This window comes from Thalassophryne amazonica, chromosome 8, assembly GCF_902500255.1.
Source record: "Thalassophryne amazonica chromosome 8, fThaAma1.1, whole genome shotgun sequence".
In the NCBI taxonomy this organism is placed as follows: Eukaryota; Metazoa; Chordata; class Actinopteri; order Batrachoidiformes; family Batrachoididae; genus Thalassophryne; species Thalassophryne amazonica.
Window position 1 is genome coordinate 104268857 of NC_047110.1, and position 17470 is coordinate 104286326.

Sequence of the window (17470 nt, forward strand, 5' to 3'; positions counted from 1 at the left end):
GAGGCTCGGTGTACCCATAATCCCTTTAGGCATCTGTGTGTTAATGTTCAAATCTTCAGAATTAGCGCATATTTTAAAATTAACAGATATGTGTTATATATTCACTTTGTACATTTGAAGAGTTGACATTAATGTAGTTATTCTATCCGGATGAATTTGATTTATAAATCAAAACCATAAGTCAAATCTGCTATCCTTTTCAAAACGTCTGCCTCACGGCTGGACCGTCGTATGCTGTCAAGGGGTAATGACTTTTTTTTTGTAGCAGCCTGGCGGCCAGGCCCCTTTTGTTGGGGTAGAGTAGAGCTCAACTCCTCTCAATTGCCTCACTGCTGCAAAATATGTAGCAGACAGGAACCAACAGGGTTTATAAATGTTTTTCACCTCTACTAACAAAAAACGTTAGCGGTCTAAAAGTTATCAGAACTACATTTATCGGAAGCTAATTGGTTCATTGATGGTTTTTGAAGTTAGCTGAAAAGCTAATCCGCTAACAAAAAAGTTAGCTTTGTGAATTAGCAAAGTGCCCTTAGACAGATTTCACATCCAGCTCAAAAGTGATCGTCTGCTGACTGTTTTTGTGCTAACAGTGCGAATGGCCACATATTTTCTAAATGTCAGGCAAGCGGCGTTAGATAGTTCATCTGTGTCACCTGGAATTTGGCCAGCACCTGCCACGAGAGGGCTCTCACAGGGCACTGTCTGTTTTTCAGCTCCTGGTGTGCGCGAATAGTTGTAGCGACACATGTACGAGGCATTGGAGGCAGCTCCGAATGGCATGCACTTTCTTCTTCGTGCGCTAGTCGGCTTACATCGTGTTATGTGTGAAGGGGCCCTAAAACATGGAATTCAGGAATGAGAAATCTTTCTCTCGTTACCGAGTAGGAAGTCTGACCTTTAGTTTGTTGTTGTTGTTGTTTTTTTAAATCAGAAATTCTGAGTTCCCACTTGTACCTGAATGCAGAAAAAAAATGAAACTCCAGTTTCTGTGTCAAAACAATGCATTGGATTAAAGGGTTAGTTGATTTTTTATTTTTTGGCTTAGTGGTTAGCATTGCCTCATAACAAGAAGGTCGTGGGATCGCTTCCTGCCTGGAGCTTTCTGTGTGGATTTTCCATGTTCCCCCCTGTGTTTGCGTGGGTTCCCTCTGGCTGCTGCGGCTTCCACCCACTTCCAAAGACATGCAGGTTCAGTGAACTGTTGAATGTAGATGTGAGTGGGAGTGTAACTGTGTTTGTCTGTCTATTTGTGGCTGTGCGATAGACTGGTGGCCTGTTCAGGGTGTACTCTGCCTCTCACCCAGTGACTACTGAGATCAGCTCCAGCATCCGCGTGACATTTAACAGGACAAAGCTGGTACAGAATGCTTCAACTGATTGATGCATCTTGATGCATTTGTCTTTCATTTGGGGAAAAATCTCGACAAACTGTCTCAACAATGAAAAATATGTGTAAAACACATTGTTGATTAATGAAGGATTGTTTGATAAGTGGAGAAACATCAGAAGACAGAATTTGCGCTCGCTTTCTGCAGGCTGATCCTCCTGCCGGGATTAGCTGGACATCTCTGGTGACAAGGTTTTGGTGGCTGATCCAACAATCAACTATGAACCACGAACATTCAGTGAGGCTGCAAAGGTGATGAAATAGCTGAGAACAGGAAAAGCTGCAGGAATTAGTGCTGAACTGAGCTGAACCTGAAGGCAGGTGCAGATGCTCCTCTCCTGGCATTGCAACCAGTTTTTACATTGGCCTGTCTGGTGCCACACGCTAGTAGGTGAATCATCAACTGCATCATAGCTCTCTAAGTTCATATTGAAAGCAAGTGTAAATATTGGCAGTGCTTTTTTGCAGATCAAATATTTCTTTGAGTTTGATTGAAATTAAATTGGTTTCTTTGACATTTCCATTAGCATGGGGTACCTTCTGGTGGTGGCCAAGTGGTTAATGCGCTTGGTTTCAGTTCAGAAGGCTGCGGGTTCAAATCCCACCCCTACCACATTTCTCCATATAATGTGGAGTTGCGTCAGGAAGGGCATCCGGCGTAAAACCTGTGCCAATTCAACATGCAGATCCACCTTGGATTTGCTGTGGCGACCCCGAGTGCAAACAAGGGAGCAGCCGAAGGGACTTACTTTTACCTTCTTGTAATTATGCCTCGATTATGGTCCGTTACTGCATCGATGCATGATTGTTAGTTCTACATAGTGATGCTTTTTAGAATTGTGAAATTTTCAAACCTCTGTTCAGCTATTTAATATGAGTAAGCGTGTTTAAAAAAAAAAAAAAGTGCTGTAATTTTCCAGTTCAGAATTATAATTAATGGGCTCCCAGCTTTAAATAGACTGTTTTTCAAACCTATTCATCCTCCTATCTAGAAACATGTCTCATATGACATTGCTCATTCAAGCTTGCCCAGAAACAAGCGTTCAGTTACCAGAAATTTGTATTATTTGAATGAAGTATGAAAATAGTAAAGGTGGAAATATAAAATAATGCATCTTACTTTCTTGGTGGGCATCTTAAGCTTCATGAACTCAGCCTCTCGACACAGAACATTCCACGGAGCGTGAATCTTCACAAAGCCCACTCCTGAAATCTTCCCCTGAGGTGTAGGCAAAACACAAATTCACAAAACTTGCATGTAACCCTCAAACAGATCTGACAGCAAGATAAACCAATTGTGGTTTATCTTGCATTTTTATGTTTTTGGTACAACGATTTGTCTCTTCGCAATTTGTATTACACATTTTTTCAGCGAGGTATCGCACTAACTTTGAGACACCTAAAATGATACATGCTATCAGTTGGTTTAAATTGTCATTAGTTTTCAAACCTGGTAAAAGATGTATTCCAGTAACAATACCCAGTAACATTTGCAACAAAAAACCCATAATGCAACATACAGCGTTACTAATGTATCGGACTCACACAACAGCCTGTAACGCAAAGCTGGCTTCATTCAAAGACTATATTTGCTATTGTAAGTATTTAAATATATTAATATCAGTAAGTTTCAGAAATTTTGTGACATTGAACCATAAATGTTAAACACAACAGCTTTTGTAATGCGTGGTCATGTTCACCTGTAAACTTAAAAAGAAAATACCTGTTAAATTTTATGTTAATTATGTTTTTCCAAATAAAAATGGAATGAAAATTGCAAACTGAAATTTAATCATGTAGTTGAATGTAAAATTGCACAAATAATGTAAGTACATAATAAACTGTTACTATATAATATCCTCACCACATTTTTACAATAAATACAAAAATACAAATGAAACGGTAAATACAAACTTTAAAGGATTGGCTATATTTAAAAAAAAAAATCATTCAAGGACTAATAATATATATATATATATATATATATATATATATATATATATATATATATATATATATATAAATAAATACATAAATAATGGGGCAAAGCTATGGAACAATCTTGAGGACAAATTAAAAATGTAATAGATAAGTTACTATATGAATTCTGGTGATATTGGTAATAGTAAAGTGGAGTCATGTGCAGCAGAGAAGGATATTCTTTCACCAAAACAGATCAAATCTAGGCTTGCATCTCAGAAACCTTTAGGTCTTCTTTTTAAGAATATCCTCCTCTATACCACTTCATCATGAAGCTGTATAACTGTGGATACAAAATGCAAAGCTTACACTGTGCACTATTCTCCAATCACAGCCACAGAAGCTTATAACTTCTTCTGGGTTGTCTGGGTGTCTTGGTGGCTTTCCTCACTCTTCTCTTTCTTTCACAGTCACTCAGTTTTTGAGAACTGTCTACTCCATGCAGATTTGCCCTACAGTGCCATACTGTTTGTATTTCTTCATAATTGATGTAAATAAAGTCCAAGACATATTCAGCAGCAGCTTCACCATCAGAGAGCCTCATCCACAATGACCACAAAAGACTCCAAGCTGTCAAATGTTAAAGGGGGTAACACATGGTATTAAGAACAGGGTTTTCTTTTGGTTAGTTTCTGTTGTCATTATGATTTAAAAAGAGTACAGTTGTTTGACAATAATTGACTTCACCCAGTCACTAACCATGAGTGAAAAAAGTTTTTGTGTTATCATTTATATTCTCTGAAGAATGGTCAATAATTCCAAAAAATATGCCAGGGTATGTAAACTTTTGAGCACAACTGTAAGCTGTAGAAACATCTCAAATGTGATCCATGGAAACAGGATGCACCTGAGCTCAATTTTGAGCGTCATGCCAAATGCTGTGAATACTCGACATGTGATTTCTTAGTTATTTTTTTTTCTATTTTTTAGAAATTTGCAAAAATCTAAAAAAAAAAAAAAGAAAAACTTTTCACATTGTCATTATGGGCTATTGTGTGTAGAATTTCATCCATTTTGGAATAAGGTTGTAAAGTAACAAAATGTGGAAAAGTGAAGTGCTGTGAATATTTTACAGATGCACTGTAAAGGGAGTGGTGGACAAGTGGTTAGCGCACTTGGTTTCAGTGCACAAGGTTCCCGGTTCAAACCCTGCCACATTTCTCCTTGCAGTGGTGAGTTGTGTGAGGAAGGGCATCTGGCGTAAAACTTGTGCCAAACACACCTTGGCGACCCCGAGTGAAAACAAGGGAGCAGCTGAAGGGACTTGCATGTGGTTTTCCACTTTTTTGGGCTATTCAGTACTTTAACATTTGCCATAATCCCCCTGGCAGCCTCCACGCTTCCCAGAATGCACCGTGGCACCAGCAGAGTTCTGGCGTCTCACAGCACATGTAAACAACGGCTAGTGAGGATGTGGATGTTTTGATCCAGCGAGTTCACGGGCGATTATGATGATGACACATTCTCCCAAGTTGAGAGGGTTACCTAGAGGAGGTGGAGCACCTGTGATGGACTTCTGCTGTGCCCCGATGTTGTAGTATTGTCCATGCTTCATGAGTTTTGTTCACATTGTGCCCTGGTGCCTCTCACGTGAGTCACAGACTGCAAGATGGTGCCAGATTCACAACTGTGGACCAGCGAATGGGGTACGTACGTATAGGTTTGGATGATATAAGGGTGCCATAAATTCAGCTTCATCTGCTGCCTTTTTACTCATTTTATTTTATTTATTGTTGTTATGGTGATTATTAGTTGTTATGTATTATGTAGCGGAGAGATCAATATATGTATAGTATTGGCTCAGGCAGTTTTGGATGAAAAATTGGACCTGTTAAACACCCATAACTTGTAGGGTTGTGATTGGATTGCAGTGGAAACTAGAGTACCACGCTCGCAGAATGCAAACCCCCGCCAGCAGTAGTTTCCAATTCCACAAAATTTTACCTTGGAAAAAATTTTCAAGGCCAAAGTCCTGTTAGAAGTGGCTTTCATAAGATAAATTAAATGGGATTAAATGTCAGGAGTATGTATTTAGTTCATGTACTTGAAACAAAGTTTTTTTTGTGGTGTTGTCAGGTTTTTTCAACTTTTTTGGTTTCTGAATTCTTTTTCAGATAATTTTCTCATAACATCTGTTATCTCTGCTATGTACAATTTGTCATTGCTTTTTGCCTCTTGATTTCTGACTGATAACTGGAAGACAGACAGACATAAAATTGGATCCCCCATCCAATTTCAGTGGTGTAGGTAAAACCATAACAGAAAAATGAAAGTGACTGAGCCGCTTTTGATTGAGCTAGAATGCAAAATGTACACCAAATGGGCTTTTCAATATTAAATTCAAATGTCCATAAAAGCCACAATCCAGATCAGATCTGGATCAAACTTTGTCAGGTGATAGTGAGTGCCAGTCTGCACCTCACTTTCAAATATGAGAGTGATTGGGGCAGGTTTTATTAAGATATCATGTAAAATATACATTAAATAGGGTTTTCAGTGTGAAATTTAAATGGCCGCAAAATCTGTAATCTGGATCAGATCCGGATCAAACTTTTACAGTCGATGCAGGATACATCCCAAATAATGCTTTCAAATATGAAAAAAATGTGAACTTTTTTGACAGTTATGAATTTGTGAAAATTCCTGACTTTAACCTTTGACCTATGACCTTGAAAATTTAATCAGTTCATGACAATTAGGATATGAATCTTCAGTAAAAAAAAAAATTATAACCATACAGTAGTGTTCAGAATAATAGTAGTGCTATGTGACTAAAAAGATTAATCCAGGTTTTGAGTATATTTCTTATTGTTACATGGGAAACAAGGTACCAGTAGATTTAGTAGATTCTCACAAATCCAACAAGACCAAGCATTCATGATATGCACACTCTTAAGGCTATGAAATTGGGCTATTAGTAAAAAAAAAAAAAAGTAGAAAAGGGGGTGTTCACAATAATAGTAGCATCTGCTGTTGACGCTACAAACTCAAAACTATTATGTTCAAACTGCTTTTTTAGCAATCCTGTGAATCACTAAACTAGTATTTAGTTGTATAACCACAGTTTTTCATGATTTCTTCACATCTGCGAGGCATTAATTTTGTTGGTTTGGAACCAAGATTTTGCTTGTTTACTAGTGTGCTTGGGGTCATTGTCTTGTTGAAACACCCATTTCAAGGGCATGTCCTCTTCAGCATAAGGCAACATGACCGCTTAAAGTATTTTGACATATCCAAACTGATCCATGATACCTGGTATGCGATATATAGTCCCAACACCATAGTAGGAGAAACATGCCCATATCATGATGCTTGCATCACCATGCTTCACTGTCTTCACTGTGAACTGTGGCTTGAATTCAGAGTTTGGGGGTCGTCTCACAAGCTGTCTGCGGCCCTTGGACCCAATGAGAACAATTTTACTCTTATCAGTCCACAAAATATTCCTCCATTTCTCTTTAAGCCAGTTGATGTGTTCTTTGGCAAATTGTAACCTCTTCTGCACATGTCTTTTATTTAACAGAGTGACTTTGCAGGGGATTCTTGCAAATAAATTAGTTTCACACAGGCATCTTCTAACTGTCACAGCACTTACAGGTAACTCCAGACTGTCCTTGATCATCCTGGAGCTGATCAATGGGTGAGCCTTTGCCATTCTGGTTATTCTTCTATCCATTTTGATGGTTGTTTTCCTTTTTCTTCCACGTGTCTCTGGTTTTTTGTCCATTTTAAAGCATTGGAGATCATTGTAGATGGACAGCCTATAATCTTTTGCACCTGCGTATAGGTTTTCCCCTCTCCAATCAACTTTTTAATCAAACTACGCTGTTCTTCTGAACAGTGTCTTGAACGTCCCATTTCCCTCAGGCTTTCAAGGAGAAAACTATGTTCAACAGGTGCTGGCTTCATCCTTAAATAGGGGACACCTGATGTTTGTTCCACAAAATTGACAAAACTCACTGACTGAATGCCACACTACTATTATTGTGAACACCCCCTTTTCTACTTTTTTTTACTAATAGCCTAATTTCATAGCCTTAAGAGTGTGCATATCATGAATGCTTGGTCTTGTTGGATTTGTGAGAATCTACTAAATCTACTGGTACCTTGTTTCCCATGTCACAATAAGAAATATACTCAAAGCCTGGATTAATCTTTTTAGTCACATAGCACTACTATTATTCTGAACACTACTGTATATGAAAAATTGTGGGTTTCAGTCTGTTCACAAACAGACAAACAAACAAACAGGGGTGAAAACGTAACCTCAATCCATCTTCGTTGGGGGAGGTAATTAACTCTGTACTGGCCAATACTGAGGTAAAGGTTTCTGCCAAATTTCAAGGCGATGTGTCATATAAGAGTGATGTGGAACCCTGAAACCAGTGTCCAATAGGAAAAAATAACTACATTTTTATTTCCTTCTGGGGTTTGGGAAATAATTTCTAAAAAAAAACAACAAAGTGAAACTCACGTCCTCATCTTTCTCAAGCTCTAGTCCCATATCTCTAAGTTTGATTTCAAACTCTTCCCGACTAAATGACTTGTGATCCTCCTGGTGGTTGAGCATTTCTCCTGGGGTTCCCAGCTCCACGTCGGCCTCCTGTGAGGATGTCGGAGATGATGAATCTTTTGCCCTTTCTGCTTGGTGACGCCTGTGATGTTTGGTTCCACGCCGTAGGCTGCGGGCGACAGATGTTTCTGTGAACAAACTTGCAGCATATCGGCTGTTACGGGTTCCAGAAGGCTTCTTGATGTGGTACGTGAGGACGTAGTCAACACGCCGCTGACCATCCTGGAAGTAGAGTCCGTGCTGGCAGCGAGTGTTTTCTTCTGGGGTCAGGGCTTTCAGCAGCTGACAGCAGCACATAGATTCAGAGAAGGAAAAGTATTAAGGAACAGTTTCATCAAAGCAGATTCTATCCTGCTTAACCTTCACAATCAACTTCAAATATGAATGAAAAATAAGACATGCATCTTACTGATGGTTCATGACTGAGAGCTAGTTCTTACAGACTATTTGAGAAGAGGATAGAAAATGAATAACTGGAGTTTGACCTGTAGAGCACATTATGTACTTTGCATCATATAATGAAGACAAAAAAAAAAAAAAAAAAAAAAAACGAGAAACCCAAGATTTCTGACAACTGTCAATCCAGATTACCTCCAAAATTTAGTGGAGTCTTCCATGCCCTAATATCTATCTGTGGTGCAAATTTGGTGATAATCCGTGAAGTAGTTTTAACACAGTCCTTCGAAGCCTACAACCCCAATTCCAATGAGGTTTGGACGTTGTGTAAAATGTAAATAAAAACAGAATACAATGATTTGCAAATCCTCTTCAACCTATATTCAATTGAATACACCACAAAGAAAAGATATTTAATGTTCAAACTGATAAAATTTATTGTTTTTGTGCAAATATTTGCACATTTTGAAATGGATGCCTGCAACATGTTTCAAAAAAGCTGGGACAGTGGTATGTTTACCACTGTGTTACATCACCTTTCCTTCTAACAACACTCAATAAGTGTTTGGGAACTGAAGACAGTAATTGTTGAAGCTTTGTAGGTGGAATTCTTTCCCATTCTTGGAGTCCAGGGTCAATGGCAAAATACGACAATGGAGTCCAGGGTCTCCATTGTCGTATTTTGCACTTCATAATGCACCACACATTTTCAATGTGCGACAGGTCTGGACTGCAGACAGGCCAGTCTAGTACCCGCACTCTTTTACTACAAAGTCACGCTGTTGTAACACGTGCAGAATGTGGCTTGGCATTGTCTTGCTGAAATAAGCAGGGACATCCCTGAAAAAGACGTTGCTTGGATGGCAGCATGTGTTGCTCCAAAATCTGGATGTACCTTTCAGCATTGATGGTGTCATCACAGATCTGTAAGTTGTACATGTCATGGGCACTAACACACCCCCATACCATCACAGATGCTGGCTTTTGAACTTTGTGCTGGAAACAATCTGAATGGTCTTTTTCCTCTTTTGTCAGGAGGACATGACGTCCATGATTTCCAAAAACGATTTGAAATGTGGACTCATCAGACACAGCACACTTTTCCACTTTGCGTCTGTCCATTTCAAATGAGCTCAGGCCCAGAGAAGGTGGTGGCGTTTCTGGATGTTGTTGATTTATGGCTTTTGCTTTGCATGGTAGAGTTTTAACTTGCACTTGTAGATGTAGCGACGAACTGTCTTAACTGACAATGGTTTTCTAAAGTGTTCCTGAGCCCACATGGTAAGATCCTTTACACAATGATGTTGGTTTTTAATGCAGTGCCACCTGAGGGGTCGACGGTCACGGGCATGCAGTGTTGGTTTTTGGCCTTGCCGCTTATGTGTAGAAAGTTCTCCAGATTCTCGGAATCTTCAGATTATATGGACTATAGCTAATGGAATCCCTACATTCCTTGCAATTGAACATTGAGAAGCATTGTTCTTAAACTGTTGGACTATTTTTTTCATGCAGTTGTTCACAAAGTGGTGATCCTCGCCCCATCTTTGCTTGTGAATGGCTGAGCCTTTTGTGGATGCTCCTTTTATACACAATCATGACACTCACCTGTTTCCAATTAGGTGTTCCTTAAGCATTCATCAACTTTCCCAGTCTTTTGTTGCCCCGTCCCAACTTTTTTGAAACGTGTTGCAGACATCCATTTCAAAATGAGCAAATATTTTCACAAAAACAATGAAGATTATCAGTTTGAACATTAAATATTTTGTCTTTGTGGTGTATTCAATTGAATAAAGGTTGAAGAGGATTTGCAAATCATTGTATTCTGTTTTTATTTTCATTTTACACAATGTCCCAGATAAATAAACACTGATTATATTACATCCTTAACATGATCATGAAAGTTACATTACTACAATGTCACTGGTATGAAGCTAGAAACTGTGCAACATATAGCAATGTTTGTTTTATCCCTGAGACACATACAGCTCAAATTTTTGTGGTTCTGTCATGCTGCTTGTGGCCTCGGTGAGGGGGTTGTTGCAAGGAAGATTTCCAGTTTGTTATTGTAATTTATGTTAGTGAAAATGCAGAATTCATCATGATTTCAAGGTTTAAAAGATTGTAATGTACAGTGATGCTTACTTAAAAAAAAAAAAATCACATCAAGTCTCATTGGCTTCCTGTGAATGTGAGCTGATTTTAAGGTTTTGTTCATAAAACTCTTTGAGGTTGTGTGCACGCTTGTATCTTTAGAAACCCCTTAAGCCTCATGAACCAACGTGGTTTGTGGTCTTCCTTTGTGGTTCTGTGGTTAAAAAGAAGTCTGCAGGCTGCAGAGCTTGTGCACTTTGTGCTTCAACCTTACAGGAATGGACTTTCTGCCAAAGCTAGAAAGTCTTATTCCATGGAATCTTTCAAGGTCAAACACAAAACATGTTCAATTTCTGCTGTTTTTAACTCGTACATGATTGAATAACTTTTTTTAATTTGTTGGTTTGTATGATGTGTATCTGTTTGGCTTTATGTTTTTAATTTGTTCTCATGGTTGTTATAGTTTTATATTCCTATTTTTATTCTGTTTGTTTTAATATGTGTAGCACTTTGAAGTTTCTGACCAGAAAAAAACTCCCTAAATAACAAAAATAATGATGTAATAATAGTTATTATTATAGTACACAGCAAAAATGTCAATGTGCTTCCAACTTCACTGTTGCATTCTTGAAGAAAGTCTGTATGGAAAAATAAAATAAAATCCAGCTGGAGTGATGGTATGTAGGGAGTGGACAATTATAGATTAAGTGCTTTTCAATAAATGGCTGTTTTCTAAACAATGATAATCACAATTTCATGAGGTCTTTAAATAACCAAGAATGTATAAACACACAGATTTGTTTATAAGATCAAATTCTCCATAATGGTAATTCTTGAAGACACACCAATCTTCTCAATCATGGACCATAAATATTTGTCAAGTGAAACTCCTGAAATTTTTTAAATATGTAAATTCAAGTTAGATTAATTTGATTTTTTTATTACTAGGTAATTGCTAGTATATTCTTCAGAAAAGCATCTGTTGAATATATTTGCAGAAATATATCATTTGTCAGACACTTTTATCCATAGTGAATTTAGAAACACAAACTGATGCCAGGAGCTTCCATGTAAGGCTTCAGCCTGCAAAACAAGTGATGTGTCTCCAGTATGTTGCTCAAGGACATTTCAACATGCATATAGGTGAGATCGTCACGACCATTTTTTAAACCTAAAAAAATAAACTGTTAAAAAAAAAGACCAGATTTAAATTTGGTGAAGACAGTGGCTTTGGGTTGGATCTTGACACCTGCAGAGTATTAGCATGTCCCAGTGATATTAACTTTTGATGAAACAACCAGAATGACACATAACTAGAGGACTTTGGACCTGAGTAAAGCTATGCAGTCTCCAAGTGCCTTTTACTTATTTTCTGTCGAATGTCTACACACAATTTTTTTTTTTTTTTTTTTTTTACAGGCAAACATTAAATAGCATTTGATAACTAGGATACAGTGCATCTGGGATCATCATCAGTGCATCATGGTACTTCACTTTTTTGTCATTTTGTTATGTTACAGTGTTATTTCAGAATGGAGTAAGTTCATTTTTCCCCTCACAACTCCCCATAATGGCAACATGAAGTTTTTTTTTATTTGCAAATTTATTAAAAAATATAAAACTAAGAAATCACATGAACTTAAGTATTCACACCCTTTGCTCAATACTTTGTTGATGCATGTTTGGCATCAATTACAGCCTCAAGTCTTCTTGAATATGATGCTACAAGCTTGGTGCACCTATCTTTGGGCAGTTTTGTCCATTCCTCTTTGCAGCACCTCTCAAGCTCCATCAGGTTGAATTGGGAGCATCATTGCACAGCCATTTTCCGATCTCTACAGAGATGTTCAATCGGATTCAGGTCTGGGCTCTGGCTGGGCCACTCAAGGACATTCACAGGGTTGTCCTGAAACCACTCCCTTGATATCTTGGCTGTGTGCTTAGGGTCATTGTCCTGCTGAAAGAGGAACCGTCACCCCAGTCTGAGGTCAAGAGTGCTCTGGAGCAGGTTTTCATCCAGGATGTATCTGTACATTGCTGCATTCATCTTTCCCTCAATCCTGACTAGTCTCCCAGTTCCTGCTGCTGAAAAACATCCCCACAGCATGATGCTGCCACCACCATATTTCACTGTACGGATGGTGCCTGGTTTCCTCCAAACATGATGCAAAGAGTTCAATCTTTGTCTCATCAGACCACAGGATTTTGTTTCTTAAGGTCTGAGAGTCCTTCAGGTGCCTTTTGGCAAACTCCAAGTGGGGTCAACTGTGGAACTTTATATGTAAACAGGTGTGTGCCTTTCCAAATCATGTCCAGTCAACTGAATTTACCCCAGGTGGACACCAATCAAGCTGTAGAAACATCTCAATAGTGATCAGTGGAAACAGGATGCACCTGAGCTAAACAGACTGGCCATCAGGTTCTTGGTCACCTCCCGGACTAAGGCCCTTTCCCCCCGATTGCTCAGTTTAGATGGGCTTCCAGCTCTAGGAAGAGTCCTGGTGGATCCGAACTTCTTCCATTTATGGATGATGGAGGCCACTCATTGGGACCTTCAAAGGAGCTGAAATGTTTGTGTAGCCTTCCCCAGATTTGTGCCTCAAGACAATCCTGTCTCGGAGGTCTACAGACATTTTCCTTTGACTTCATGCTTGGTTTGTGCTCTGACATGCACTGTTAACTGTGGGACCTTATATGTAGACAGGTGTGTGCCTTTCCAAATTATGTCCAATCAACTGAATTTACCAATCAGCTGAGTTTAATTAAGCTGTAGAAACATCTCAGGGATGATCAGTGAAAACAGGATGCACCTGAGCTCAATTTTGAACTTCATGGCAAAGGCTGTGAATAATTATGTACATGTGATTTCTTATTTTTTACCCGAGGCCATCAAAATATGGCTATCAGGTATTGTGAAGGCTTTGCTTATACCCACCCATCTGTCCGTCTGTCTGTGCTCAGCATAAGTTGAGTCTTATTACTGCCTGGGTCTTCAAATTCACAGGGAACATTCTTGGGACACAGACCTTGGACAAGTTAAAAGATGGCTAACTTTGACCAGTTTTAAGAATACAAAAGGTCACATTCTGTTTCCTATTGTTATGCTATGAATCATGCAAATCTGCGTTTTGTTTTGTTTTTTTTTGGGGGGGGGGGGGGCGTGACAGCCAATCACAGTAAAGAGGCACCATGATGTCACTGGCTGGTTTGTGTCTGGCTGCTAATTCAACATAGCGGAATCCGCTCTGAAACAGCTGCGTTTTTGTGTAAATCTAACATGTTTCTCCAATATTATGTAAAAGCAAGTGACAAATAAATACTTCTAAAACTTAAAACACTGTTTTTGTAACTTGATAACACCTCTGGAGTGATTTACAACACATCTCGCGGACGTCAGCATGCACACGCATCACACACAGTCAAATGTAACTTCCAGTCTTTTCAAAGCTCATGTATGTACACACGCACACCCTCCTGCAAACACTGTTAAAAGTTACATGCTTATACAGCTGAGGGTATTTTAGCACTGCGTTATATTTTTATTTTTAATGAATTTCCAAAAATCTGAAAAAAAAATCACATTGTCATTACGGGGTATTGTGTGTAGAATTTGGAGGAAAGAATTCATTTCATCCATTTTGGAAATAATCTGTAACATAACAAAATGTGGATAAAGTTAAGCTCTGAATACTTTCTGGATGCACTGTATCTCATTTTACCAATGAAATGATAACTCTGCTGGCATTGGTTGTATATAAAACAGAACAAATATAGACAGAGGAATGTGTGCTCAGATTAGGAAACCAGAGGATGACCATTTTTAAGATATTTCATATGTGGCTAAAAAAATGTTGCTGCTGTAAGCACTGCCTCAGTGATACTGCAGTAAAACTGTAGTTTTACTGCAGTATCTATTGGACGTCCACTCATGAGTAATTTATATTTGGGACATAAATAGTGAGTTAGTTATGAGCAGTGTATCGTGATCTCAGACTACTTACTGTATTTCTTCTCATGAAGTCTACTTTTAACCTTTGGCTGCAGATGTGGAGGAAGGTGCCTACGCTAGATCTAATTACAAAGCCAGCAGGTGCCAATAATTTGGTCTCATTTGTGCGTGACATGACCGTAAGCTCGAGGCATGTCTGGCACCTTGTTTACATTCAGTAACTTTGCAGAATTCTTTTGTGCAGCGCCGAAGACAAACCTTTTGAGATTAGCACCAAATAGCAAAGACATGTTCCAGCCCTTCTGGCAGGGCTTTATGAGCTCTTTACTGCTCTGCTCACCACACACGAGGCATAAAATACCTCAGTTAAGTGCAGCTTGAGTGACCTTGTCAGTAACTACAATTATGTCTGCTTTCATCTTTTGTTCAGCACCAACTGTGTTGGATGAGCACGTATAAACAGTGTCAATCAATCAATCAATCAATTTTTTTATATAGCGCCAAATCACAACAAACAGTTGCCCCAAGGCGCTTTATATTGTAAGGCAAGGCCATACAATAATTATGTAAAACCCCAACGGTCAAAACGACCCCCTGTGAGCAAGCACTTGGCTACAGTGGGAAGGAAAAACTCCCTTTTAACAGGAAGAAACCTCCAGCAGAACCAGGCTCAGGGAGGGGCAGTCTTCTGCTGGACTGGTTGGGGCTGAGGGAGAGAACCAGGAAAAAGACATGCTGTGGAGGGGAGCAGAGATCGATCACTAATGATTAAATGCAGAGTGGTGCATACATAGCAAAAAGAGAAAGAAACAGTGCATCATGGGAACCCCCCAGCAGTCTACGTCTATAGCAGCATAACTAAGGGATGGTTCAGGGTCACCTGATCCAGTCCTAACTATAGGGCTGGATCCTTTTCCACCTGTACGGAATGCCGTGTATTTCACACAATTCCACTCTGGTGTTTCATGGGAATAGCAAATGGAAACACTAATGCAGAAAAGATGCTCTGTGTTTCACATTGTAAGTTCATTGGAACACACATCCAGTCTGCCTGCATCTTGTTTTGGCAGCGGTTAATATAATATTTAAATGAAATACGGTACTCTGCAAAAATTTTAGGAATCCCAGCATTATAATAAAAGTAGCATTTGATGTCCCTCCCCACTACCTTCTTTACTGGCATGTCAACACAACATCAGTTCTAGTAAAAGTGAATATGTGAGCTATATCTTTTTTATTCCATAATAATAATAATAATAATAATAATTTCTTTGTAAGTGTACTGGCCAGTAGAATAACACACAAACAGTTGCAAATGATCATGCAATATTAAAATGACTGTAAAACACAAATACTCATACTTTAAGTCACATTTTTCTTAAAATAGTTTTTGAGGTCCTGCAGCTTATACTCTGGTGTGACTTGTATACCGAAAAATCACATATAAATACAACTCAAATTTCATATTGATTAAAGTTGAAATTCATCACACATTTCATTTATTTATGCATATTTATTATTTTTTCATTATTTTTAATGCTTTTATGATGCATTAAATGTGCCTAAAACATGTGCACAGTGCTGTACATGAGCTATAGTCTGTTTGAGCTCTGTCGCTTTTTCTCTTCCTTGCATAAAACAGACATTTGGCATTCCCTAATTGTGCCACAAAAACAATCCAAAACAGGACAAAACTATTGTAATCTGTCTCGTCATATTTATGGGTAAAATATTAAGGTTGTAACGACGTGCTAACTCCATGATATGATATATATCACGGTACGCCTGTCTCGATTCGAAACGTGTCTCAATTCGTAGATACATCACACTAATTATGTAGAAAGTAATCTCTGGTGAATGTTTAAAGAAACAAATTATTCTGAAATATAAATTGTAATTCTTGAGCTTATCTGTTTCCTATTTATATATTTATAAATATTTATGATTGTTCTACAAGAAGTCCTTTGTTCCTTGCCATGGTTTGCTTTCATGGTCTCACGATACTCATTTTACAAAAAACAAACAAACAAAAACAATACAGGCTCCGCAATACAATTATCACGATTCACAATGTATTGTTACACATCTGTAAAATATAATGCAATGCAAGGGTTCTGTCTTTTCAGCTTGTTGATTGCATGTTAAATTCTTAAAAAATCTGTGCCTTCTTGACAATTTTTTATTATTATTTATTTATTTTCTTATTTATTGTCATTTTCTGAGCATGTCACAAAAATCATCTGTGGTGGGACAAAACTAATAATCTGTCTTGTTATATTTATTAGAAAAACATATTGCAAAGCAAGCGATCTGTTGATTGTCTGTCAAATTAAAAAAGTGTGGCATAATTCTGATCATGTCACAAAATTCATCTGGGATGGGACAAAACTGTAGTAATCTGTGCTATTGTGTTTATTGTTTCTCAATTAATTGACAGTTTTGTTATACCTGTGCACCATCCAGACTGTTTGTTTGGCTGTTTGGCACCAACATGGAAGTTGCACAGTACATGGATTGCAGGTATCAGTTGATAGGAGCCAATAAACATGAGACTAATGAGAATAAACACAACAAAATTGCAGTAATCTATATGTAGTTTCATCCCATCCCACAAAAAAATCTTTATTAGAAGTGAACTTCTTTATAAATCTGTGTGGTTACCAACATGCTATGAAAATTATTGAACAACATAGCAAAACTGTAGTTACTGTGTTGGCAACACTCTGGTCTATTGCATTTTGGATTAGATCTAATATCATTGGCTTTGTTTGTAATTCATATATGGGTGATTCTTTAACTACGGGCACTATTGGCCTTGTAAATGTAATTTCCACCACACCATTGCCTTACAATATAAAGCGCCTTGGGGCAACTGTTTGTTGTGATTTGGCGCTATATACGAGGTCTATGAGAAAAGTATCCAACCTTATTTAAAAAAAAAACAACATATGGATTTGAATCACGTGTGCTTGCGTGAGCCAACCTTGAACCTTCATGCGCATGTGTGATTTTTTTTTCACTCCTGTCGGTTGTGTCATTTGCCTGTGAGCAGGCTTTGAGTGAAGAGTGGTCCACCCCCCTCGGCGGATTTTCA

At 38.3% G+C, this 17470-nt stretch overlaps 1 protein-coding gene across 4 annotated transcripts in view; it reads right to left on the reverse strand.

The window, feature by feature from the left end:
• The window catches only part of LOC117516221 (anoctamin-1-like), a 95934-nt gene that overhangs the window by 75395 nt on the left and 3069 nt on the right, over positions 1–17470 (reverse strand). For 3 of the 4 annotated variants that reach the window (XR_004562334.1, XM_034177139.1, XM_034177138.1), the window contains exons 2-3: positions 7842–8222; positions 2508–2606 (exon numbers count right to left, since the gene is read on the reverse strand). Coding sequence is in view for 3 of the 4 variants with exons in the window: in XM_034177139.1 (XP_034033030.1) it covers positions 2508–2606; positions 7842–8222 (480 nt within the window). In the remaining variant the exon portion in view is untranslated. The remainder of the gene's footprint in view (positions 1–2507; positions 2607–7841; positions 8223–17470) is intronic. The other variant, XM_034177140.1, reaches the window with a different exon arrangement.